Source organism: Salmo salar, unplaced genomic scaffold (assembly GCF_905237065.1).
Source record: "Salmo salar unplaced genomic scaffold, Ssal_v3.1, whole genome shotgun sequence".
Classification (NCBI taxonomy): Eukaryota; Metazoa; Chordata; class Actinopteri; order Salmoniformes; family Salmonidae; genus Salmo; species Salmo salar.
Window position 1 is genome coordinate 92,098 of NW_025548419.1, and position 27,923 is coordinate 120,020.

The window sequence follows — 27,923 nt, forward strand, 5'->3', positions numbered from 1 at the left end:
GGTTGGTGTTACCTTAATTGGGGAGGACTGGTTCATGGTAATAGCTGGGGCAGAATAGTGGAATGGTATCAAATAAATCAAACACATTGGTTTCCATGTGTTTGATGTCATTCCATTTACTCTGTTCCAGCCATTATTATGAGCCGTCCTCCCCTCAACAGCCTCCTCTGCCACTGCTCTAAACATCACACGGTTAAAGGTTGGGGGGGTGGAAGGCCTGAAATATTTTGCTTTTACAAAATGTTATGCTGTTTTTAAATGAAACAAAATACCTTGTTTTGTTAAATATTTTAGAAATGTAAACCCCCTAAATCTTTAATGCCTTGAGGGAATTGTATCCACCTTTCTCCCCCCCTCTTCCTCTGTTCTCCCCCTCTCCCACTCTCTCTCTCTCTGTCCAACTTTCTCCCCCTTCTAGCTCCCCCCTCTTTCTCTGTTCTCCCCCTCTCCCCCTCTCTCTCTCCTTTAAAAGTTGATGGATTCGTCTAAAGGCCATATGTGGGTTACTAGAGGATGAAAGGATGATATGTTAACATGATCTCTTTCTTCTCCCTCATTAAGAAAGAGGGAGAAACCTGATCCAGGGGAATTGGATAAAGCCAGGTTCAAATTCCTCTCCCCCTCTGTTAAATTTACGAGGTCCCATGCCTAGGGGGGACAGAGGTACTACCGGTAGACAGGACCATGTTATTCATGAAGTGAATCTATGTGAATCTAAATGTGTGTGTTTTTCTGTGTGTGTGTGTGTGTCATGCCTACAGGGGACAGTGGAATGTCTCCCGCTAACGTTGTCCTCTGAAACCGTCTTTAAACAGTGGTTGTCATGGAAATTCTAATCAATTATGAGGAGAGACAAGGTCAATCACCAATCAGGATATTTACTTTATTCAAAACGTATTAATAACATTGATTAATTATTGCAATAATGAAGATGGTCGACGAACCACCTTTAGATGATTCGTTGAGAGCCCCGACAAACACCTTTTATAGTAAAGATACACCCCCTTAGTCTACATGACAAACAACAGATGTGTGGAACGGGTCACAAGGTGGTGAGACTTGATACATGAGAAAGGAGTATCACCCAGCCAGATGGGTGATGATAAATGAGAAAGGAGTATCACTGATAAATGAGAAAGGAGTATCACCCAGCCAGATGGGTGATGAATAATGAGAAAGGAGTATCACCCAGCCAGATGGGTGATGATAAATGAGAAAGGAGTATCACCCAGCCAGATGGGTGATGAATAATGAGAAAGGAGTATCACCCAGCCAGATGGGTGATGATAAATGAGAAAGGAGTATCACTGATAAATGAGAAAGGAGTATCACCCAGCCAGATGGGTGATGATTAATGAGAAAGGAGTATCACCCAGCCCGATGGGTGATGAATAATGAGAAAGGAGTATCACCCAGCCAGATGGGTGATGATAAATGAGAAAGGAGTATCACCCAGCCAGATGGGTGATGATTAATGAGAAAGGAGTATCACCCAGCCAGATGGGTGATGATAAATGAGAAAGGAGTATCACCCAGCCAGATGGGTGATGATTAATGAGAAAGGAGTATCACCCAGCCAGATGGGTGATGATTAATGAGAAAGGAGTATCACCCAGCCAGATGGGTGATGATTAATGAGAAAGGAGTATCACCCAGCCAGATGGGTGATGATTAATGAGAAAGGAGTATCACCCAGCCAGATGGGTGATGATTAATGAGAAAGGAGTATCACCCAGCCAGATGGGTGATGAATAATGAGAAAGGAGTATCACCCAGCCAGATGGGTGATGATAAATGAGGAGTATCACCCAGCCAGATGGGTGATGATAAATGAGGAGTATCACCCAGCCAGATGGGTGATACTCCTTTCTCATTTATCAAGTCTCACCACCTTGTAGGCCTCCCAGGCTCTGTCGCAGCCGGCCGCGACCGGGAGGACCATGGGGCGACGCACAATTGGCCCAGCGTCGTCCGGGTTAGGGAGGATTTGGCCGGCAGGCATATCCTTGTCTCATCGCGCACTAGTGACTCTTGTGGCGGGCTGGGCGCAGTGATGAGACAAGACTGTAACTACTACCAATTGGATACCATGAAATTGGGAAGAAAAAAGGGGTAACATTTTTTTACAAAAAGTCTCACCACCTTGTGACCCATTTGCTATGAAAACTGTTCTTATTGTACAGAGTTTGGCCCCTAAGATCTCATACCTGGTACTTCATAGTACAGCAACACTAACTCATTCTATGGCATAAATCAATTGTCAGCTCCAGATACCCCCATCTCAAGTAAAACCCATGTCCTTGAGCACTCGCCTAGACGAGCAGACTGAGGGGAGTGAGCCTCTGGGTCATACACTATCCCAGGATAGGTGCAACATCAGAGAGGACGTACAATGGATCCAGACAGTACCCCACACATCCTGTCTCAGACCTTATCTCCCCCAGGGCCCAACTCAGAAGACCACAGATGTGAGTGTTCTAAAACCCCTATTCTATTCCAGAAAAACAATCATTTAATTCTGTTGTGAAGCCTACAACAGTATTATAACATCATCTTGTAATTTCGCTCTCACATTGTCCTGGACTCTCTCCCACTAACGTTGTCCTCTGAAACCCTCTGGATACAGTGTTCCTGGACTCTCTCCCACTAACGTTGTCCTCTGAAACCCTCTGGATACAGTGTTCCTGGACTCTCTCCCACTAACGTTGTCCTCTGAAACCCTCTGGATACAGTGTTCCTGGACAGGTACAGTACAGGTAGGTTACAATGTGGGCATGCTTTTGTTCCAGGCAGCCCAACACACCTGATTTAACTAATCAACTAATCATCACATCTTGATTTTAGGCCAGTATAGCTGAATCAGGTTTGTTAGAGCTGGTCTGCAATAATAGTCTGGATATGTACAGTAGCTTTCCCTCCAAGCCTCCTTCTCCAACTACTCGGTCAGCGGGCGAGAGAGGGCCGGTATCGCCGCTGGGTCTTCCGCCGAGCTACCCAGATAACTCCCCACAGTCATCACATCAAAACCATCTCTCCCATAGTGTAGACTGGACACGCTGCTTCGCCGGGGTGCATCCTGGCTCTCGGCCAGGCTACTCTCCTGGCTAGTCACCGCTGCCATCCCCAACCTCAGCTACACCTCCAGGTCCCAGCGCATCGCCTCGATGCCGTCGTTGATCGACAGGAGCTGGCACATCAGACGGACGTCCATGCCCCGCAGGTGTGACTGTGTTGTTAGGAGAGAACAGGACAAACATGACTTAGGACAGGTGTGACTGTGTTGTTAGGAGAGAACAGGACAAACATGACTTAGGGCAGGTGTGACTGTGTTGTTAGGAGAGAACAGGACAAACATGACTTAGGACAGGTGTGACTGTGTTGTTAGGAGAGAACAGGACAAACATGAGTTAGGACAGGTGTGACTGTGTTGTTAGGAGAGAACAGGACAAACATGACTTAGGACAGGTGTGACTGTGTTGTTAGGAGAGAACAGGACAAACATGACTTAGGACAGGTGTGACTGTGTTGTTAGGAGAGAACAGGACAAACATGACTTAGGACAGGTGTGACTGTGTTGTTAGGAGAGAACAGGACAAACATGACTTAGGACAGGTGTGACTGTGTTGTTAGGAGAGAACAGGACAAACATGACTTAGGACAGGTGTGACTGTGTTGTTAGGAGAGAACAGGACAAACATGACTTAGGACAGGTGTGACTGTGTTGTTAGGAGAGAACAGGACAAACATGACTTAGGACAGGTGTGACTGTGTTGTTAGGAGAGAACAGGACAAACATGAGTTAGGACAGGTGTGACTGTGTTGTTAGGAGAGAACAGGACAAACATGACTTAGGACAGGTGTGACTGTGTTGTTAGGAGAGAACAGGACAAACATGACTTAGGACAGGTGTGACTGTGTTGTTAGGAGAGAACAGGACAAACATGAGTTAGGACAGGTGTGACTGTGTTGTTAGGAGAGAACAGGACAAACATGAGTTAGGACAGGTGTGACTGTGTTGTTAGGAGAGAACAGGACAAACATGAGTTAGGACAGGTGTGACTGTGTTGTTAGGAGAGAACAGGACAAACATGACTTAGGACAGGTGTGACTGTGTTGTTAGGAGAGAACAGGACAAACATGAGTTAGGACAGGTGTAACTGTGTTGTTAGGAGAGAACAGGACAAACATGACTTAGGACAGGTGTGACTGTGTTGTTAGGAGAGAACAGGACAAACATGAGTTAGGACAGGTGTGACTGTGTTGTTAGGAGAGAACAGGACAAACATGAGTTAGGACAGGTGTGACTGTGTTGTTAGGAGAGAACAGGACAAACATGAGTTAGGACAGGTGTGACTGTGTTGTTAGGAGAGAACAGGACAAACATGACTTAGGACAGGTGTGACTGTGTTGTTAGGAGAGAACAGGACAAACATGACTTAGGACAGGTGTGACTGTGTTGTTAGGAGAGAACAGGACAAACATGAGTTAGGACAGGTGTGACTGTGTTGTTAGGAGAGAACAGGACAAACATGAGTTAGGACAGGTGTGACTGTGTTGTTAGGAGAGAACAGGACAAACATGACTTAGGACAGGTGTGACTGTGTTGTTAGGAGAGAACAGGACAAACATGACTTAGGACAGGTGTGACTGTGTTGTTAGGAGAGAACAGGACAAACATGACTTAGGACAGGTGTGACTGTGTTGTTAGGAGAGAACAGGACAAACATGACTTAGGACAGGTGTGACTGTGTTGTTAGGAGAGAACAGGACAAACATGACTTAGGACAGGTGTGACTGTGTTGTTAGGAGAGAACAGGACAAACATGAGTTAGGACAGGTGTTACTGTGTTGTTAGGAGAGAACAGGACAAACATGAGTTAGGACAGGTGTGACTGTGTTGTTAGGAGAGAACAGGACAAACATGACTTAGGACAGGTGTGACTGTGTTGTTAGGAGAGAACAGGACAAACATGACTTAGGACAGGTGTGACTGTGTTGTTAGGAGAGAACAGGACAAACATGAGTTAGGACAGGTGTGACTGTGTTGTTAGGAGAGAACAGGACAAACATGAGTTAGGACAGGTGTGACTGTGTTGTTAGGAGAGAACAGGACAAACATGACTTAGGACAGGTGTGACTGTGTTGTTAGGAGAGAACAGGACAAACATGACTTAGGACAGGTGTGACTGTGTTGTTAGGAGAGAACAGGACAAACATGACTTAGGACAGGTGTGACTGTGTTGTTAGGAGAGAACAGGACAAACATGACTTAGGACAGGTGTGACTGTGTTGTTAGGAGAGAACAGGACAAACATGACTTAGGACAGGTGTGACTGTGTTGTTAGGAGAGAACAGGACAAACATGAGTTAGGACAGGTGTGACTGTGTTGTTAGGAGAGAACAGGACAAACATGAGTTAGGACAGGTGTGACTGTGTTGTTAGGAGAGAACAGGACAAACATGACTTAGGACAGGTGTGACTGTGTTGTTAGGAGAGAACAGGACAAACATGACTTAGGACAGGTGTGACTGTGTTGTTAGGAGAGAACAGGACAAACATGAGTTAGGACAGGTGTGACTGTGTTGTTAGGAGAGAACAGGACAAACATGAGTTAGGACAGGTGTGACTGTGTTGTTAGGAGAGAACAGGACAAACATGACTTAGGACAGGTGTGACTGTGTTGTTAGGGGAGAACAGGACAAACATGAGTTAGGACAGGTGTGACTGTGTTGTTAGGAGAGAACAGGACAAACATGAGTTAGGACAGGTGTGACTGTGTTGTTAGGAGAGAACAGGACAAACATGACTTAGGACAGGTGTGACTGTGTTGTTAGGGGAGAACAGGACAAACATGAGTTAGGACAGGTGTGACTGTGTTGTTAGGAGAGAACAGGACAAACATGAGTTAGGACAGGTGTGACTGTGTTGTTAGGAGAGAACAGGACAAACATGACTTAGGACAGGTGTGACTGTGTTGTTAGGAGAGAACAGGACAAACATGAGTTAGGACAGGTGTGACTGTGTTGTTAGGAGAGAACAGGACAAACATGACTTAGGACAGGTGTGACTGTGTTGTTAGGAGAGAACAGGACAAACATGAGTTAGGACAGGTGTGACTGTGTTGTTAGGGGAGAACAGGACAAACATGAGTTAGGACAGGTGTGACTGTGTTGTTAGGAGAGAACAGGACAAACATGACTTAGGACAGGTGTGACTGTGTTGTTAGGAGAGAACAGGACAAACATGAGTTAGGACAGGTGTGACTGTGTTGTTAGGAGAGAACAGGACAAACATGAGTTAGGACAGGTGTGACTGTGTTGTTAGGAGAGAACAGGACAAACATGACTTAGGACAGGTGTGACTGTGTTGTTAGGAGAGAACAGGACAAACATGACTTAGGACAGGTGTGACTGTGTTGTTAGGAGAGAACAGGACAAACATGACTTAGGACAGGTGTGACTGTGTTGTTAGGAGAGAACAGGACAAACATGAGTTAGGACAGGTGTGACTGTGTTGTTAGGAGAGAACAGGACAAACATGAGTTAGGACAGGTGTGACTGTGTTGTTAGGAGAGAACAGGACAAACATGACTTAGGACAGGTGTGACTGTGTTGTTAGGAGAGAACAGGACAAACATGACTTAGGACAGGTGTGACTGTGTTGTTAGGAGAGAACAGGACAAACATGACTTAGGACAGGTGTGACTGTGTTGTTAGGAGAGAACAGGACAAACATGACTTAGGACAGGTGTGACTGTGTTGTTAGGAGAGAACAGGACAAACATGACTTAGGACAGGTGTGACTGTGTTGTTAGGAGAGAACAGGACAAACATGACTTAGGACAGGTGTGACTGTGTTGTTAGGAGAGAACAGGACAAACATGAGTTAGGACAGGTGTGACTGTGTTGTTAGGAGAGAACAGGACAAACATGAGTTAGGACAGGTGTGACTGTGTTGTTAGGAGAGAACAGGACAAACATGAGTTAGGACAGGTGTGACTGTGTTGTTAGGAGAGAACAGGACAAACATGAGTTAGGACAGGTGTGACTGTGTTGTTAGGAGAGAACAGGACAAACATGACTTAGGGCAGGTGTGACTGTGTTGTTAGGAGAGAACAGGACAAACATGAGTTAGGACAGGTGTGACTGTGTTGTTAGGAGAGAACAGGACAAACATGAGTTAGGGCAGGTGTGACTGTGTTGTTAGGAGAGAACAGGACAAACATGACTTAGGGCAGGTGTGACTGTGTTGTTAGGAGAGAACAGGACAAACATGAGTTAGGACAGGTGTGACTGTGTTGTTAGGAGAGAACAGGACAAACATGACTTAGGACAGGTGTGACTGTGTTGTTAGGAGAGAACAGGACAAACATGACTTAGGACAGGTGTGAACTTGATCGAGAACAGATTTTCATACGTGCTTTTCCTCCCCTCCCACTTATTCCATTCCAATGCCCTATTTTCTCTCTCTAAACATCTGGGTAAACAGTATTATAACCTATTAATGTAACTTCTTAGTAACATTTAACTATTTAAAATAATCCAATATGAGGACGGAATTAACGTCTTTAAAACCAACTGTCCTCATTACATTTCTTTGTTCTTATGATAATAACGCCTGTAAACACTCTATAGGACTTGGATAAACACACTACAGGACTTGGATAAACACTTAGACACAATAAAGGTTAAATAAAGTACTTACCATTTCTTGTCTTAGGAGTCGCATGTTGCTCTGCAGACTCACGGTGTAGGACATGTCTTGTACATGGCCAGGCAGGTCCCACCCGTCTCTACCATCTGTATTATCTTTCATCATCCGTCCATCCGTGGCAAAAGGAAACAGACTCTCTGGAATCTTCCGAGCCATCTTTCTCTCTATGTCACTCAGATCCGTTCCGATGGTAATATCCATTACATAGGAAATACACACTCTTCACCTGATAATAGTCCACAGTAATATAATGTCATAGACTACTGTTACGCAAAGTTGTGCTGCTTGCAAGCCACGCGTAATAACGCGTCAGAGATCTGGCTGCGACCAATGGAAAGATACAGACATACAATTCGATTCCGTCTCGACGCCAGCTGACTTTAACGTGCTTTTGAAAAGCGGTATCATCGAACATAAAGATAATACATTAACACACATTAAATGTGGGAGAGGGGGAGATACATTTCCATATGAGGAATTCCAGACGGCCAGTGCCAACCATAGGAATTCAGGTTACGTCATTCCGCCAGCCAGCCAGTCCTATAACTGTGGGAACGAAGCATAGACTGACACAAAGCTCGACGTGTGACTGTTCAACTGTGAGTGAAAACTTGACTGACTTGACTTTAGAGGTGAGTTACCCCGCCCAACAACATTGTGCTTAAACAAGGTGTCATGTTGCTCAATTTTACACAATCTGCATACATTCTAGTAAGATTTAGGACCTTTCTGCATTCATATCATATCAATATACACAATAATAATAATAATAATAAACAATTGAATATTGGGCAAAGTCGACTTCCCCAATGACGTAGCACCAATCAATAACAGTGCGCACTTGTGGCGGGGGACGTTATTTGGCTGAATCATAGAGATAGATAGAGGACTCATCTTTGTATCTCTGCTAATCTAGCATCTGTGACAGCATGGGCAATGCCATTGAGGCTATCTCTGTTTTTAAAGTAGTCAATTTTCTTAGTCACAATTGGCTGATCCTTCCCGATGACTCGGTTGGACATGACTCCAACAGGGTCACCAGGAGGGATCAGCCAATAAAGTTGGAAGTCACACCCAGTTGACTACATTAAAATGGTGGAAGCCATCAATGGCGCGGCCTATGCTAATATAGCCTGTTGGCTACTAGAGGCCTCTATCATTCTCTATGGGCTGAGCATGGGGCAAACAGCTGATCAGAACCAGGAAATAGCCATGAGTTTGAACTGTTTGTTAGACCGCGCTAAACAACGACAAAACACTAATAAGTTGCAAACATATGTACCAATAAATATAGACCCCTATGTTAGTAACAAGTATGTGTTTTCGTTATCCTACTGAATTGTAGAATGTGGAAACTAAGAAATGCAGAAAAACGTTAAAAACCTAAACCCACTTTGGACTGTCACTGTAGATCCATTGTAGCCTATTGGGCTAGATGAAGTCCTAAATAGCGATGTCACGTAGAGTGGCCAAAGAAAACAAACTTACAAGTTGTAAATAGACAGGTTATATTAAGACGGGAATGTTTTAGTCCATGAACGGCTTATCAGAAGAGGAGAATTGGCATTTTTCTAAACTAAATGCGTATGTGATTTTTAGATACTGTCTACGGTCCACATCGTCACTGGCAACTGGAATATATTAGTTTTCTTATTAGCAGGCGGCCTATTTTCATTTGCATAGTTTTTCTTCCATTACTGTCACATAAAGCATGTTAATGTGGCGCCTTGGGTTCAGACTAGCAGCTACAATGCCTGTCTGATGGGTGGTGCTGTGAGGTGCAGGACAGTATGCCTGTCTGATGGGTGGTGCTGTGAGGTGCAGGACAGTATGCCTGTCTGATGGGTGGTGCTGTGAGGTGCAGGACAGTATGCCTGTCTGATGGGTGGTGCTGTGAGGTGCAGGACAGTATGCCTGTCTGATGGGTGGTGCTGTGAGGTGCAGGACAGTATGCCTGTCTGATGGGTGGTGCTGTGAGGTGCAGGACAGTATGTCTGTCTGATGGGTGGTGCTGTGAGGTGCAGGACAGTATGCCTGTCTGATGGGTGGTGCTGTGAGGTGCAGGACAGTATGCCTGTCTGATGGGTGGTGCTGTGAGGTGCAGGACAGTATGCCTGTCTGATGGGTGGTGCTGTGAGGTGCAGGACAGTATGCCTGTCTGATGGGTGGTGCTGTGAGGTGCAGGACAGTATGCCTGTCTGATGGGTGGTGCTGTGAGGTGCAGGACAGTATGCCTGTCTGATGGGTGGTGCTGTGAAGCGCAGGACAGTATGCCTGTCTGATGGGTGGTGCTGTGAAGCGCAGAACAGTATGTCTGTCTGATGGGTGGTGCTGTGAGTTGCAGGACAGTATGCCTGTCTGATGGGTGGTGCTGTGAAGTGCAGGACAGTATGCCTGTCTGATGGGTGGTGCTGTGAAGCGCAGGACAGTATGCCTGTCTGATGGGTGGTGCTGTGAGGTGCAGGACAGTATGCCTGTCTGATGGGTGGTGCTGTGAGGTGCAGGACAGTATGCCTGTCTGATGGGTGGTGCTGTGAGGTGCAGGACAGTATGCCTGTCTGATGGGTGGTGCTGTGAGGTGCAGGACAGTATGCCTGTCTGATGGGTGGTGCTGTGAAGTGCAGGACAGTATGCCTGTCTGATGGGTGGTGCTGTGAAGCGCAGGACAGTATGCCTGTCTGATGGGTGGTGCTGTGAGGTGCAGGACAGTATATTCTCCACCAGAGGGCGCCAGATACACTGTTATGAAGGAACTACTAATGGGGATAAAAGGCGCCTGACCAGGTTTACTAATCCAGAGGCCCGTATCCACAAAACCCCTCAGGGTCTCAGTCTCCGTGGATACGGGCCAAAGGGTAGTGAATGTTATGAAAACACAGACAAAGCCGCTCGGACACAGGTTTTCAAAACCAGTACAACTTTATTAGAGGAGGAAGAAGGAGAAGGAATAAAAACAGCATAAACTATAGACAGGGTTCTGGTTTAATAGCACCCTAACTTAAATATAGTGCACGACTTTTGACCAGAACCCTATGGGTACCCAAGGGCACCATTCCCTCTATAGTGCACTACTGTTGACCAGGGATCGTATGCTAAAGTAGTGCATTAGCCTAGTGGTTAGAGTGTTGGGCCAGTAACCCCAAGATTGAATCCCTGAGCTGACAAGGTAAAAATCTGTCGTTCTGCCCCTGAACAGAGCAGTTAACCCACTGTTCCTAGGCCGTCATTGTAAATAAGAATTTGTTCTTAACTGACTTGCCTAGATAAATAAAGGTTAAATAAAAAAGATTATATTGGCTAAAGTCCGTGGTCAAAAGTAGTGCACTACATAGGGAATAGGGTGCCGGTTGAGACGCAGACATGATCCTCTACACAACAGACTGGCTCTTGTCCGTCCGTCTGTCATCCTCCGAGTAGCGACGGAAGGTCTCCCCTAGCAACGGCTCCAGTCCCTCAGCCGAGCGGAAATAGCGGGCACGCATGGCACACGCGATGACCCCCGACACCACCGCAGTCACCAGCACCGCGGCGACGATCGCTATGGTGATGATCTCAGGCAGTGTGTAGGGGCGAGCTGCGGGGGTAAGAGAGAAAAGCAACAGTTAGCTAAATAAAATAAAAAATATATATATATGTATGTATGAGAACAGCTGGATGTGCTGTTCTATTGATCTAGAACCCACAGGGTGAATAGCCTAACCCTCCTCTAGGAGAACAGCTGGATGTGATGTTCTATTGATCTAGAACCCACAGGGTGAATGGCCTAACCCTCCTCTAGGAGAACAGCTGGATGTGATGTTCTATTGATCTAGAACCCACAGGGTGAATAGCCTAACCCTCCTCTAGGAGAACAGCTGGATGTGATGTTCTATTGATCTAGAACCCACAGGGTGAATAGCCTAACCCTCCTCTAGGAGAACAGCTGGATGTGATGTTCTATTGATCTAGAACCCACAGGGTGAATGGCCTAACCCTCCTCTAGGAGAACAGCTGGATGTGATGTTCTATTGATCTAGAACCCACAGGGTGAATGGCCTAACCCTCTTCTAGGAGAACAGCTGGATGTGATGTTCTATTGATCTAGAACCCACAGGGTGAATGGCCTAACCCTCCTCTAGGAGAACAGCTGGATGTGATGTTCTATTGATCTAGAACCCACAGGGTGAATGGCCTAACCCTCTTCTAGGAGAACAGCTGGATGTGCTGTTCTATTGATCTAGAACCCACAGGGTGAATGGCCTAACCCTCCTCTAGGAGAACAGCTGGATGTGATGTTCTATTGATCTAGAACCCACAGGGTGAATAGCCTAACCCTCCTCTAGGAGAACAGCTGGATGTGATGTTCTATTGATCTAGAACCCACAGGGTGAATGGCCTAACCCTCCTCTAGGGAGAACAGCTGGATGTGATGTTCTATTGATCTAGAACCCACAGGGTGAATGGCCTAACCCTCCTCTAGGAGAACAGCTGGATGTGATGTTCTATTGATCTAGAACCCACAGGGTGAATAGCCTAACCCTCCTCTAGGAGAACAGCTGGATGTGATGTTCTATTGATCTAGAACCCACAGGGTGAATAGCCTAACCCTCTTCTAGGAGAACAGCTGGATGTGCTGTTCTATTGATCTAGAACCCACAGGGTGAATGGCCTAACCCTCCTCTAGGAGAACAGCTGGATGTGATGTTCTATTGATCTAGAACCCACAGGGTGAATAGCCTAACCCTCTTCTAGGAGAACAGCTGGATGTGATGTTCTATTGATCTAGAACCCACAGGGTGAATGGCCTAACCCTCCTCTAGGAGAACAGCTGGATGTGATGTTCTATTGATCTAGAACCCACAGGGTGAATAGCCTAACCCTCCTCTAGGAGAACAGCTGGATGTGATGTTCTATTGATCTAGAACCCACAGGGTGAATAGCCTAACCCTCCTCTAGGAGAACAGCTGGATGTGCTGTTCTATTGATCTAGAACCCACAGGGTGAATGGCCTAACCCTCCTCTAGGAGAACAGCTGGATGTGATGTTCTATTGATCTAGAACCCACAGGGTGAATGGCCTAACCCTCTTCTAGGAGAACAGCTGGATGTGATGTTCTATTGATCTAGAACCCACAGGGTGAATGGCCTAACCCTCCTCTAGGAGAACAGCTGGATGTGATGTTCTATTGATCTAGAACCCACAGGGTGAATAGCCTAACCCTCCTCTAGGAGAACAGCTGGATGTGCAGGCTTTTGCTCTATCCCTGCACTAGGGTCATCAAAATTACAGTTAACAATTAGACTACAGTTACGTCCCAAATGGTATCCTATCCCGTGAGTAGTCCACACTATTGGGAATAGGGCCCTGGTCATAGGTAGTTCACTATATAGGGAATAGGGCTCTGGTCTAAAGTAGTGCACTATATAGGGAATAGGGCTCTGGTCTAAAGTAGTTCACTATATAGGGAATAGGGCTCTGGTCTAAAGTAGTTCACTATATAGGGAATAGGGCTCTGGTCTAAAGTAGTGCACTACATAGGGAATAGGTCATACAGTCTCTGTGTATGACTCACTGTGCCATGTGACCTAGGGTCGGTCGGTCTGTCTGTCTGTCTGTCTGTCTGTCTGTCTGTCTGTCTGTCTGTCTGTCTGTCTGTCTGTCTGTCTGTCTGTCTGTCTGTCTGTCTGTCTGTCTGTCTGTCTGTCTGTCTGTCTGTCTGTCTGTGTGTGTGTGTGTGTGTGACTCACTGGGCCATGCGACCTCGTAGGTGTATCCCAGGTTCTCGGGGGCTGTGACGAACATCTCAGCGTTGGTGACGGGGGGCCAGAAGGGAACCATGTTGAACTGTCTGTTGTGACCAATAGGAGCATTCTCCTCCGGGTACACTGCCTCACCTGGGGGACGACATCAACCTTAGCCTAGAGCTGGCAGTGGCTGGGTGTGGGTCTGCAGATGGAACTCCCATTGGTCTCTGGTCTGGTCTGTTTGAATGAATTGATTGTGTTCTGTGATTGGTTGCAGGTGTGACATACTATACCTGGGGTGTGTCGGCTCAGCCACTCATCAAAGATGGCGTCAGTGAAGGTGTGGAGCAGGACAAAGATGGGGTCATTAGGGGACAGGTGTGTCTGCCCTCCTGTCCCGTTGAGGAACAGGTGAGCCAGGTTATGGAGGCTGCGTACCACTGGGTCATAGCCACCCTGAGGGGCACTGTAGCCTGGAGGGAGGAGAGGAGAGGGGGAGAGGGAAGGAGAGGGAGGAGAGAGATGGAGAGAGGGAAGAGAGAGCGGAGAGATGGAGAGAGATGGAGGAAAGAGAGGGGAGGAGAGAGAGAGAGAGAGAGAGAGAGAGAGAGAAGAGGAGAGAGAGAGAGAGGGAGGAGAGAGAAAGAAGAAGAGAGAGGAGAGGAGGGTTAGGAGGTTTGGGGTGGAGGTATCTGTCCTCTGGAGGAAGAGGAGAGGAGGGTTAGGAGGTTTGGAGTGGAGGTATGTGTCCTCTGGAGGAAGAGGAGAGGAGGGTTAGGAGGTTTGGGGTGGAGGTATCTGTCCTCTGGAGGAAGAGGAGAGGAGGGTTAGGAGGTTTGGGGTGGAGGTATCTGTCCTCTGGAGGAAGAGGAGAGGAGGGTTAGGAGGTTTGGGGTGGAGGTATCTGTCCTCTGGAGGAAGAGGAGAGGAGGGTTAGGAGGTTTGGAGTGGAGGTATCTGTCCTCTGGAGGAAGAGGAGAGGAGGGGGAGTAGATGTCCTCTGGAGGAAGAGGAGAGGAGGGTTAGGAGGTTTGGAGTGGAGGTATCTGTCCTCTGGAGGAAGAGGAGAGGAGGGTTAGGAGGTTTGGGGTGGAGGTATGTGTCCTCTGGAGGAAGAGGAGAGGAGGGTTAGGAGGTATCTGTCCACTGGAGGAAGAGGAGAGGAGGGTTAAGTGTGGGTCAGGATAGTTGGTTCAATTCCCGGCACCACCATACGCAAGATGTATGCACGCGTACCTAAGTCTCTGTGGATAGAAGTGTCTGCTGAATGGGATGTATAGTATCCTCACCCTCCACGGTGTTCCTGAAGCTCTCTGAAGAGGTGGAGTAGTAAGGCGGGGTATCGAAGGTTTTCAGGTCCAGACAGTCCACCACATCCTGGGGTTCAGGCAGCCTCTGCACCATGGGCCGCGCCACGTTACCTGCTGGGTTCCTCCTGATGGGACTGGTCTCTGAATCTATAGGGGTCATAGGTTAAGGGTTAGGGGTCACAGGTCTCTGAATCTATAGTGTCATAGGTTAGGGGTCACAAGTCTTTGAATCTATAGCGTCATAGGTTAGGGGTTAGGGATCACATGTTTCTGAATCTATAGGGTCATAGGTTAGGGGTCACTGGTCTCTGAATCTATAGGGTCATAGGTTAGGGGTCACAGGTCTCTGAATCTATAGGGTCATAGGTTAGGGGTTAGGGATCACATGTTTCTGAATCTATAGGGTCATAGGTTAGGGGTCACAGGTCTCTGAATCTATAGGGTCATAGGTTAGGGGTCACTGGTCTCTGAATCTATAGGGTCATAGGTTAGGGCTTAGGGATCACATGTTTCTGAATCTATAGGGGTCATGGGTTAGGGGTCACAGGTCTCTGAATCTATAGGGTCATAGGTTAGGGGTCACTCGTCTCTGAATCTATAGGGTCATAGGTTAGGGGTTAGGGATCACATGTTTCTGAATCTATAGGGGTCATGGGTTAGGGGTCACAGGTCTCTGAATCTATAGGGTCATAGGTTAGGGGTCACAGGTCTCTGAATTTATAGAGTTCACATGTCAAAAAGCTTTGGACTAGTCTCTAAACTTAGGGATCACAGATCACATGGTCAACGTCCACAGTTAATATTATTGCATCTCAAATGGCACCCTATTCCCTATATAATGCGCTTCTGTTGACAAAAGTAGTGCACTATAAAGGGAATAGGGAGGTTTTCCCTGGTAAAAGTCAAAACTTCCCTGGGCAAAGCCAAACTCCTTGCTCTGTCTGAAAACGTGGGCTTAACTAACCGTTAAACCCTTCATTCCTTCTGTCCTTGATTCCTTCTGTCCTTGATTCCTTAATAATTCCTCACCTTCCTCTCAAAGGTCACTGGAGGAGGGGCTCAAAGGTGAAGGACCTTGATTGGATCTTTTCCTCCAATGAGCTTTGAGAGGGAGGCAAGGAATTTAGGAATCAAATCAAGGATTCAATGGTTAGTTATGATTTCAGACAAAGACGTTTTCTGAGTTTTCCCACTGCTCAGGTCATGTGGTCACTGTTCAGGAAAATACACACACACACACACACACACACACACACACACACACACACACACACACACACACACACACACACACACACACACACACACACACACACACACACACACACACACACACACACACACGAGGAGATAGTGCATAGCTGTGTGCTGTCTATCTGTCTGAGTGTAATTCCTCCTGATCAAAGACAACCTGTAGACTGGCAGACTTCTTCCTCCTTAGCCTCATAACGCCCATATTAGGAAATCACATGACCATAATGTGTTGTTCCCTGTATACTGAGGTAAAGAGGATCAGCTAGGAGACAGACTGGACAGCTAATAGATATCACTGAGCAGGTCACACACCCTCACTCCTCTCATGTTCTGTCAGGTCACACACCCTCACTCCTCTCATGTTCTGTCAGGTCACACACCCTCACTCCTCTCATGTTCTGTCAGGTCACACACCCTCACTCCTCTCGTGTTCTGTCAGGTCACACACCCTCACTCCTCTCATGTTCTGTCAGGTCACACACCCTCACTCCTCTCATGTTCTGTCAGGTCACACACCCTCACTCCTCTCATGTTCTGTCAGGTCACACACCCTCACTCCTCTCATGTTCTGTCAGGTCACACACCCTCACTCCTCTCATGTTCTGTCAGGTCACAATTCTGACTCAATTCTCCCTATCGATGAAATGTTGAATCTCTAGGAAATTGTATGACATTTACTGAGATAAAAGTAGGGAGGAAGTGAGTGTTGTAATCTGGCCCAGATTATGCATACCAACCAGACTAATCTCCTAATCTGGAATGATGTGAATGTAGATTATACTACTGATTCCTTAGTCCAGACCTTCAGAACCCTGTTGTTCATTGTGTCTTAGTTATAATTCCTTCCAAAGCCCAGATAAATCACAAACCAGCACTACTTCTAACAGGTCCAACCAAAATCACTGTTACAGATGGTTCCCACTATCCAGAGTGGCACAGTCTTGGGTTAGCTACTGTCAGTTTCCCTGCCCCAGATCAGTCAGTCTTGGGTTAGCTACTGTCAGTTTCCCTGCCCCAGATCAGTCTTGGGTTAGCTACTGTCAGTTTCCCTGCCCCAGATCAGTCTTGAGTTAGTTACTGTCAGTTTCCCTGCCCCAGATCAGTCTTGGATTAGTTACTGTCAGTTTCCCTGCCCCAGATCAGTCTTGGGTTAGCTACTGTCAGTTTCCCTGCCCAGATCAGTCTTGGGTTAGCTACTGTCAGTTTCCCTGCCCCAGATCAGTCAGTCTTGGGTTAGCTACTGTCAGTTTCCCTGCCCCAGATCAGTCTTGGGTTAGCTACTGTCAGTTTCCCTGCCCCAGATCAGCCTTGGATTAGTTACTGTCAGTTTCCCTGCCCCAGATCAGTCTTGGGTTAGCTACTGTCAGTTTCCCTGCCCCAGATCAGTCTTGGGTTAGCTACTGTCAGTTTCCCTGTCCCAGATCAGTCTTGGATTAGTTACTGTCAGTTTCCCTGCCCCAGATCAGTCTTGGGTTAGCTACTGTCAGTTTCCCTGCCCCAGATCAGTCTTGGGTTAGCTACTGTCAGTTTCCCTGCCCCAGATCAGCCTTGGATTAGTTACTGTCAGTTTCCCTGCCCCAGATCAGTCTTGGGTTAGCTACTGTCAGTTTCCCTGCCCCAGATCAGTCTTGGGTTAGCTACTGTCAGTTTCCCTGCCCCAGATCAGTCTTGGGTTAGCTACTGTCAGTTTCCCTGCCCCAGATCAGTCTTGGGTTAGCTACTGTCAGTTTCCCTGCCCCAGATCAGTCTTGGGTTAGCTACTGTCAGTTTCCCTGCCCCAGATCAGCCTTGGATTAGTTTCTGTCAGTTTCCCTGTCCCAGATCAGTCTTGGGTTAGTTACTGTCAGTTTCCCTGTCCCAGATCAGTCTTGGGTTAGCTACTGTCAGTTTCCCTGCCTCAGATTTAACCTAGTGCTGGACTAAAAAAGCATGCACAGGGTTACTAAAAAGGGTTAGTCATCACTGTTACAGAAGGTTCCCAGAGTGTCGTAGTGTTTACAAGGTGTTAGGACATATCATGCTCACTGTTACAGAAGGTTCCCAGAGTGTCGTAGTGTTTACAAGGTGTTAGGACATATCATGCTCACTGTTACAGAAGGTTCCCAGAGTGTCGTAGTGTTTACAAGGTGTTAGGACATATCATGCTCACTGTTACAGAAGGTTCCCAGAGTGTCGTAGTGTTTACAAGGTGTTAGGACATATCATGCTCACTGTTACAGAAGGTTCCCAGAGTGTCGTAGTGTTTACAAGGTGTTAGGACATATCATGCTCACTGTTACAGAAGGTTCCCAGAGTGTCGTAGTGTTTACAAGGTGTTAGGACATATCATGCTCACTGATACAGAAGGTTCCCAGAGTGTCGTAGTGTTTACAAGGTGTTAGGACATATCATGCTCACTGTTACAGAAGGTTCCCAGAGTGTCGTAGTGTTTACAAGGTGTTAGGACATATCATGCTCACTGTTACAGAAGGTTCCCAGAGTGTCATAGTGTTTACAAGGTGTTAGGACATATCATGCTCACTGTTACAGAAGGTTCCCAGAGTGTCATAGTGTTTACAAGGTGTTAGGACATATCATGCTCACTGTTACAGAAGGTTCCCAGAGTGTCGTAGTGTTTACAAGGTGTTAGGACATATCATGCTCACTGTTACAGAAGGTTCCCAGAGTGTCGTAGTGTTTACAAGGTGTTAGGACATATCATGCTCACTGTTACAGAAGGTTCCCAGAGTGTCGTAGTGTTTACAAGGTGTTAGGACATATCATGCTCACTGTTACAGAAGGTTCCCAGAGTGTCGTAGTGTTTACAAGGTGTTAGGACATATCATGCTCACTGTTACAGAAGGTTCCCAGAGTGTCGTAGTGTTTACAAGGTGTTAGGACATATCATGCTCACTGTTACAGAAGGTTCCCAGAGTGTCGTAGTGTTTACAAGGTGTTAGGACATATCATGCTCACTGTTACAGAAGGTTCCCAGAGTGTCGTAGTGTTTACAAGGTGTTAGGACATATCATGCTCACTGTTACAGAAGGTTCCCAGAGTGTCGTAGTGTTTACAAGGTGTTAGGACATATCATGCTCACTGTTACAGAAGGTTCCCAGAGTGTCGTAGTGTTTACAAGGTGTTAGGACATATCATGCTCACTGTTACAGAAGGTTCCCAGAGTGTCGTAGTGTTTACAAGGTGTTAGGACATATCATGCTCACTGTTACAGAAGGTTCCCAGAGTGTCGTAGTGTTTACAAGGTGTTAGGACATATCATGCTCACTGTTACAGAAGGTTCCCAGAGTGTCATAGTGTTTACAAGGTGTTAGGACATATCATGCTCACTGTTACAGAAGGTTCCCAGAGTGTCGTAGTGTTTACAAGTTGTTAGGACATATCATGCTCACTGTTACAGAAGGTTCCCAGAGTGTCGTAGTGTTTACAAGGTGTTAGGACATATCATGCTCACTGTTACAGAAGGTTCCCAGAGTGTCGTAGTGTTTACAAGGTGTTAGGACATATCATGCTCACTGTTACAGAAGGTTCCCAGAGTGTCGTAGTGTTTACAAGGTGTTAGGACATATCATGCTCACTGTTACAGATGGTTCCCAGAGTGTCATAGTGTTTACAAGGTGTTAGGACATATCATGCTCACTGTTACAGAAGGTTCCCAGAGTGTCATAGTCCTCTACACTCTCACAGATCACCCTCCACTGGGAGAAGACAGAGTTGGGGCTGAGGCTGTTCATATCGAAGGCAGACCTGGCTCCTAGGAGGTCGTCAGTACACACGTCACAATCACTGCCGCCGATGGCAAAGTTCCAGTAGGGGAGGGCAAAGGTGGCATCGCCCAACATGTCCTGGAGAGGATGGAGAGATGGTGAGATGAAGGGATGGAGGGATGGGGAAATGGAGAGATGGATGGATGGATGGGGAGATGGATGGATGGATGGATGGATGGATGGATGGATGGATGGATGGATGGATGGATGGATGGATGGATGGATGGATGGATGGATGGATGGATGGATGGATGGATGGATGGATGGATGGATGGATGGATGGATGGGGAGATGGAGAGATGGATGGATGGATGGATGGATGGATGGATGGATGGATGGATGGATGGATGGATGGATGGAGGGAGGGAGGGAGGGATGGATGGAGAGATGGATGGATGGAGGGGAAGACAGATGGATGGTAAGGATCAATATTACAGTTTATAACCCCTGCTTGGCTGAATACTTGATTCTGATTGGTCGAGAGAGTGTTTGACAATGTTTGAATATATGGCAATATTGAACACACACACACACACACACACACACACACACACACACACACACACACACACACACACACACACACACACACACACACACACACACACACACATACACTCCTCCCCCTTCTCTCACTCACCTGCATATCTCTCTCCAACTGCAGCAGGTGGAACCTGTGCCAGGTGACAAATCCCGGTCCTTCGTGAGAGAAGTCCACACCCCCAAAGCTAGCCTGCCCCGCCCCCATGTAGGTCTTGCTGACAGAGTAGTAGTGTGTCCACACAAAGTAGTTATAGATGGTGATGTTGTCAAACTGAGGGGTGTTACCGTCCGGACCATACACTTCCTGGTAACTGTAGAGAGATGAGGAGTTATCAATGACAATGTGCCAAAGTGGAGTTTAATGCACAACCAAGCTCCCATCCAATTCTCTAACCTTAGCCTCCAATTCTCTAACTCTAACCTCTAGCATCCAATTCTCTAACCTCTAGCCTCCAATTCTCTAACTCTAACCTCTAGCCTCCAAATCTCTAACTCTAACCTCTAGCCTCCAATTCTCTAACTCTAGCCTCCAATTCTCTAACTCTAGCCTCCAATTCTCTAACCTCTAGCATCCAATTCTCTAACTCTAACCTCTAGCCTCCAATCTCTAACTCTAGGCTCCAATTCTCTAACTCTAGCCTCCAATTCTCTAACCTCTAGCATCCAATTCTCTAACCTCTAGCCTCCAATTCTATAACTATCCTCCAATTCTCTAACCTCTAGCCTCCAATTCTCTTACCTCTAGCATCCAATTCTATAACTAGCATCCAATTCTATAACTATCCTCCAATTCTATAACTAGCCTCCAATTCTCTTACCTCTAGCATCCAATTATATAACTATCCTCCAATTCTCTAACCTCTAGCATCCAATTCTCTAACTCTAGCCTCCAAAACTCTAACCTCTAGCCTCCAGTTCTCTTTCCTCTAGCATCCAATTCTATAACTATCCTCCAATTCTCTAACCTCTAGCATCCAATTCTCTAACCTCTACCCTCCAGGACTTTAATCTTTAGCCTCCAAACTCTAACCTATAGCCTCCAATTCTCTATCCCCTAGCCTCCAAATCTCTTACCTCTAGCCTCCAATTCTCTTACCTCTAGCCTCCAGTTCTCTTACCTCTAGCATCCAATTCTATAACTATCCTCCAATTCTATAACCTCTAGCCTCCAATTCTCTAACTCTAGCCTCCAAGTCTCTTACCTCTAGCCTCCAGTTCTCTTACCTCTAGCATCCAATTCTATAACTATCCTCCAATTCTATAACCTCTATCCTCCAATTCTCTAACCTCTACCCTCCAGGCCTCTAACCTCTAGTCTCCAAATCTGTAACCTCTATCCTCCAATTCTCTATCCCCTAGCCTCCAATTCTCTTTCCTCTAGCCTCCAAAACTCTAACCTATAGCCTCCAATTCTCTTACCTTTAGCATCCAATTCTCTAACTTCTAGCCTCCCAATTACTAATCTCTAGCCTCCAATTATCTAACGAATGAGATTATATTTGATTTAAACAGATGAGTGGTAATGAAGTATCAATTATTTGGTTCCGATGCACAATCGATCTCTGGTCATTAAGAGGAGATCACAGCACCGTCAAACTGGTTACCGTCGTGTACAGACGACCAGGTCAGGGTGGACGGTCCTCTTGGCCTGGTCCAGAGAGTTCACAAACGCCTGCTTCTCTGCTGAACTCATCTGCATCACATTCCTCCTGACTGGAGAGAGGGAGGGAAGCAGGGAGGATGGAGGGAAGCATGGGGGAGGGAGGAGAAAGGAAGGGAGACGAGAGGGAGAGTGAAAGGGGGAAGGGAAGAGGGAGGGAAATAAAGGAGGGAGAGAGAGCGATGCATCAAATATTGTACGTTAGAAACTGTACATGGTCCCTGATAAAGAAATACATGGATGTATGAAGAAAACCTAGAATAAATATATTATTATCATTTTGTTTTTAAAGGAAGTAGGAATGAGAGTAAAGAAAGAGACTATATCCAATCAGATAAATAAATACACCTCCCTCTCTCTTACCCACAGATATCCTGTGATCACAGTTAGGTCCGGTGAGTCCATGTCGGCACCGGACACAGTTATACCCCGCAAAGTTCCCGTTACACTGGCACGTCCGGTTAAAGAACCTTAACGGCCAGCGCTCCCGGTTGTCCCGGCCATCATGTGGGTACTGGGGGCCGTGGCGGTGGCTGTCGACAGCTACGGATACACACTGACCCCTCCCTGTGGCAGAACCACACTCGTCATCCACGGCTCCAGTGGGAGAGGGGCAGCACTGGCCGCTCCGTAGCCCCGCTGAGGTGACACATTGTCTGGGAAACTGGGCCAGGGTCCACGGGGTCAGGACCACCACCACCAGGAGACCCAGCCAACACATACTGGAGATGGAGGAGAGAGAAAGAGGGAGTCTTTATTCGTTTTGAAAGAAAGATCATCTTTATTCATTTGTGTGTGTGTAATGTTAACTGTTAATTTGTGACTGTTGATTTAACTTGTTTTGACAATGTAAACATGTTTTCAATGCCAATAAAGGTCCTTTGAATTTAAATTGAATTGAGAGAGAGAGAGGAAGTGACACAGCAGAGCAGAGAGGGAGCAAGAGAGAGAGAGCGAGAGCGAGCGAGAGAGAGAGAGAGAGAGAGAGAGATCATTACAACACTGTATATAGACATAATATGACATTTGAAACTTCTGTGAGTGTAATGTTTACTCTAGATTTGTATTGTTTATTTCACTTTTGTTTATTATATTCTTCACTTTCTTTGGCAATGCAAACATGTTTCCATTGCCAATAAAGCCCTTGAATTGAATTGAGAGAGAGAGGAAGTGAGAGAGAGAGGAAGTGAGAGAGAGAGAGACAGAGGAGTGCGTCAACAGCAACCTTGGGAAAATCCTCTGCATTATCATTAACAGCAGACTCGTACATTTCTTCAGTGAAAACAATGTACTGAGCAAATGTCAAATTGGCTTTTTAACCAAATTATTGTATGACAGACCACGTATTCACCCTGCATACACTAATTGACAAACAAACAAACCAAAACAAAGGCAAAGTCTTCTCATGCTTTGTTGATTTCAAAAAGGACTTCGACTCAATTTGGCATGAGGTTCTGCTATACAAATTGATGGAAAGTTGCGTTGGTGGAAAAATATATGCCATTATAAAATCCATGTACACAAACAAGTGTGCGGTTAAAATAGGCAAAAAACACACAGATTTCTTCCCACAGGGCCGTGGGGTGAGACACGTGAGATGAGAGATGCAGCTTAAACCCCACCATCTTCAACATATATATCAATGAATTGACGAGGGCACTAGAACAGTCTGCAGCACCCAGCCTCACCCTACTAGAATCTGAAGTCAAATGTCTACTGTTTGCTGATGATCTGGTGCTTCTGTCCCCAACTAAGGAGGGCCTACAGCAGCACCTAGATCTGTCCCCAACCAAGGAGGGCCAACAGCAGCACCTAGATCTGTCCCCAACCAAGGAGGGCCAACAGCAGCACCTAGATCTTCTGCACAGATTCTGACAGACCTGGGCCCTGACAGTACATCTCAGTAAGACCAAAATAATGGTGTTCCAAGAAAGGTCCAGTTGCCAGGACCACAAATACAAATTCCATCTGGATACCGTTGCCCTGGAGCACACAAAAAAACTATACATACCTCGGCCTAAACATCAGCGCCACAGGTAACTTCCACAAAGCTGTGAACGATCTGAGAGACTTGGCAAGAAGGGCCTTCTATGCCATCAAAAGGAACAGAAAATTTGACATACCAATTAGGATCTGGCTAAAACTACTTGAATCAGTTATAGAACCCATTGGCCTTTATGGTTGTGAGGTCTGGGCTCCGCTCACCAACCAAGAATTCACAAAATGGGACAAACACCAAATTGAGACTCTGCATGCAGAATTCTGCAAAACTATCCTCCGTGTACAACGTAGAACACCATATAATGCATGCAGAGCAGAATTAGGCCGATACCCGCTAATTATCAAAATCCAGAAAAGAGCAGCTAAATTCTACAACCACCTAAAAGGAAGTGATTCTCAAACCTTCCATAACAAAGCCATCACCTACAGAGAGATGAACCTGGAGAAGAGTCCCCTAAGCAAGCTGGTCCTGGGGCTCTGTTCACAAACACACCCCACAGAGCCCCAGGACAGCAACACAATTAAACCCAACCAAATCATGAGAAAACAAAAAGATAATTACTTGACACATTGGAAAGAATACCTGACCACTGTGACTGACCCAAACTTAAGGAAAGCTTTGACTATGTACAGAGTCAGTGAGCACAGCCTTGCTATTGAGAAAGGCTGCTGTAGGCAGACCTGGCTCTCAAGAGAGGACAAGCTATGTGTACACTGCCCACAAAATGAGGTGAAAACTGAGCTGCACTTCCTAACCTCCTGCCAAATGTATGACCATATTAGAGACACATATTTCCCTCAGATTACACAGATCCACAAAGAATTCAAAAACAAACTCAATTTTGATAAACTCCCATATCTACTGGATATGGGAGTTTATCAACTCCCATATCCAGCAGCAAGATTTGTGACCTGTTGCCACAAGAAAAGGGCAACCAGTGAAGAACATAATATGTACATAATATGTCATTTGTAATGTCTTTATTCTTTTTAAACTTCTGTGAGTGTAATGTTTACTATTAATTTTTGTTTATTTCACTTTTGTTTATTATCTACTTCACTTGCTTTGGCAATGTTAACATATGTTTCCCATGGCAATAAAGTCCCTTGAATTGAATTGAGAGAGAGAGATGTAGTTAGAGAGTTGAAACAAAGGCTGGTCCATTTTTACGTGCCCAGCCCAGCTCAGCCTAGACTCCACACTCATCAGATATCAGATTACACAAAGGATCAGAGATGTTTTCTTCTACAGATGTTTACCAGCTCCAGCAAATCTCTTTTATCTCTGAAATCAACCATTCCCTTTGTTATAATTCCCTTTATGATTCCCAATGATTCCCTTTCCCTCCGAATAACTTATCGAGCCAAAGAAAACAAACAAGTTCTACTTTCTAAACAAATATCAAAAGTGTTTTAGGATTTGCAAGGACCCTGTTTACATGGCCCCCAAAAAACAATCACATAAAATCCCTCCTTGATCACGTAAAAAAGCAACAAGATAACAGAGAGGATTAGACAGATTGACAGATGTTTCTTGATTCTGTGGGTGGTGGTGCTACACACAAATCTCTCCTCCAACTAAGAGCGGCAAATCGTATGTGAGCTTGGTTCTGCAACTGTTTATCACGAGTGGCACAGCGGTCTAAGGCACTGCATCTCAGTGCTACAGGCGTCACTACAGACATCCTGGTTCAAATCCAGGCTGTATCACAGCGGTCTAAGGCACTGCATCTCAGTGCTACAGGTGTCACTACAGACATCCTGGTTCAAATCCAGTCTGTATCACTGCGGTCTAAGGCACTGCATCTCAGTGCTAGAAGTGTCGCTACAGACCCTCTGGTTCGAATCCAGGCTATATCATAGTCCCATAGGGAGGCGCACAATTGGCCCAGCATCGTCATTGTAAATAAGAATTTATTCTTGACTGACTTGCCTAGTTAAATAAAAGTTTTTTTTAAATCCCACCGCCTGTAAGATTGTCAGTCTCCATTCTCTCAGTGATGTTTCACAGAATGGAAACAATGTCCAGTGTTCTGATGAAGGACTATCTCCAAAGCACTTCCCCCATAAACTCAATCCACTCAATCCACTGTCTTTGTAGCCTACTATAAATAAACCAGTGATCTGTTGTTCTCCCATATAATACCAGACAATGAAGCAATAAATAACCAATTTAAATGTCTATAGACCAAGAAATTAATATATAATAGTAATTCAATTATGATTCCATATTAAACCTGGTGCTGTATCCTACCTGTTTTTACATATACATAAGAAACAAATATACAGATAATACAAAACCAATGATGATAAATCAGTAAATGACTTGAATAGATGAATGAATTTACAACTAACCTGGTGCTGTTTCCTACCAGTTACTGTTTCCTACCTGTTACTGTCTCCTACCTGTTACTGTTTCCTACCAGTTACTGTTTCCTACCTGTTACTGTTTCCTACCAGTTACTATCTACTACCAGTTACTGTTTCCTACCAGTTACTGTTTCCTACCTGTTACTGTTTCCTACCAGTTACTATCTACTACCAGTTACTGTTTCCTACCTGTTACTGTTTCCTACCTGTTACTGTTTCCTACCTGTTACTGTTTCCTACATGTTACTGTTTCCTACCAGTTACTGCATCCTACCTGTTACTGTTTCCTACCAGTTACTGTTTTCTACCTGTTGCTGTTTCCTACCTGTTACTGTTTCCTACCTGTTACTGTATCCTACCTGTTACTGTTTCCTACCTGTTACTGTTTCCTACCTGTTACTGTTTCCTACCTGTTACTGTTTCCTACATGTTACTGTTTCCTACCTGTTACTGTTTCCTACATGTTACTGTTTCCTACCTGTTACTGTTTCCTATGTGTTACTGTTTCCTACCTGTTACTGTTTCCTACATGCTACTGTCTCCTACCCGAAGATGTTTCCTACCTGGTGCTGTTTCCTACCTGGTGCTGTTTCCTACCTGGTGCTGTTTCCTACCTGGTGCTGTTTCCTACCTGGTGCTGTTTCCTACCTGGCGCTGTTTCCTACCTGGCTACTGTTTCCTACCTGGTGCTGTTTCCTACCTGGTGCTGTTTCCTACCTGGTGCTGTTTCCTACCTGGTGCTGTTTCCTACATGTTGCTGTTTCCTACCCGAAGATGTTTCCTACCTGTGGTAGTGCATGCTGTTCCTCTGTCTCAGTCCAACTGATCACCCCCTAGGGACGGCCCATTGACCTCTTCTCTCTCATATAGCCTACTGCACACACACATTAACACACACACTCTGCCGCATGACTAGGCCTTTCCTCCCTGAGCCTCACACACACACATCTCTCCTCGTGATTCAACCCAACCCAGCGGAGGCCAATCTGGGAGTTCACTCACGTACAAAACAAGATCCTACTACCATGGAACCCACACACCCCCTGAGGAAACACCACAGGACAGCCATACCTTTAACATGATTTTATTGTGTACACGTCAAACAATAAAATGGCCATCAGAAGGTTGTAGTGTGGTATTGTGGTATTTGATTAGGATCCCCATTAGCTGTAGCAAAAGCAGCAGCTACTCTTCCTGGGGTTCCACACAAAACATGAAACATGACATAATACAGAACGTCAATAGACAAGAACAGTTGAAGGACAGAAACACATCAATTTAAAAAATACATTAAAAAAGGCACACGTAGCCTACATATCAATGCATACACTCAAACTATCTAGGTCTAATAGGGGAGAGGCGTTGTGCCGTGAGGTGTTACTTTATCTGTTTTTTTTAAACCAGGTTTGCTGTTTATTTGAGCAATATGAGATGGAAAGAAGTTCCATGCAATAAGGGCTCTATATAATACTGTACGCTTTCTTCAATGTGTTCTGGATTTGAGGACTGTGAAAAGACCCCTGGTGGCATGTCTGGTAAAAGGTAAGTGTGTGTTCATCACCAAAACAACAAAATGTCAATCAG

General features: G+C 45.8%; 1 protein-coding gene and 2 long non-coding RNA genes across 3 annotated transcripts; 1 reads left to right on the top strand and 2 right to left on the bottom strand.

Moving 5' to 3' along the window:
- Positions 1–862: 862 nt before the first annotated feature.
- On the bottom strand, positions 863–8,280 carry LOC123733066 (uncharacterized). The gene is made up of 2 exons (XR_006763552.1): positions 7,706–8,280; positions 863–3,226 (listed from the first exon to the last, which is right to left on the bottom strand). It is a non-coding gene; the product is annotated as an uncharacterized lncRNA (long non-coding RNA).
- LOC123733067 (uncharacterized) lies at positions 8,083–20,509 on the top strand. Its single transcript, XR_006763553.1, has 3 exons — positions 8,083–8,346; positions 19,686–19,863; positions 20,430–20,509. It is a non-coding gene; the product is annotated as an uncharacterized lncRNA (long non-coding RNA).
- On the bottom strand, positions 10,604–27,231 carry LOC106595157 (5,6-dihydroxyindole-2-carboxylic acid oxidase-like). Its single transcript, XM_045712370.1, has 9 exons — positions 27,125–27,231; positions 22,332–22,690; positions 21,913–22,021; positions 20,406–20,619; positions 19,639–19,843; positions 14,727–14,894; positions 13,731–13,910; positions 13,441–13,587; positions 10,604–11,288 (listed from the first exon to the last, which is right to left on the bottom strand). The coding sequence occupies exons 1-9, from the start codon at positions 27,136–27,138 to the stop codon at positions 11,083–11,085; spliced, it is 1,602 nt and encodes a 533-aa protein (XP_045568326.1). The 5' UTR covers positions 27,139–27,231; the 3' UTR covers positions 10,604–11,082.
- Positions 27,232–27,923: the final 692 nt, after the last annotated feature.

Bases quoted from the DNA above. Each gene is read 5' to 3' on its own strand.
- LOC106595157 (XM_045712370.1), bottom strand. The intron at 13,911-14,726 runs GTGAGGATACTA...TCCTCCCTCCAG, and splicing joins CTTCAGGAACACCGTGGAGG to GCTACAGTGCCCCTCAGGGT. The intron at 11,289-13,440 runs GTGAGTCACACA...TTACCCCCGCAG, and splicing joins CTACGAGGTCGCATGGCCCA to CTCGCCCCTACACACTGCCT.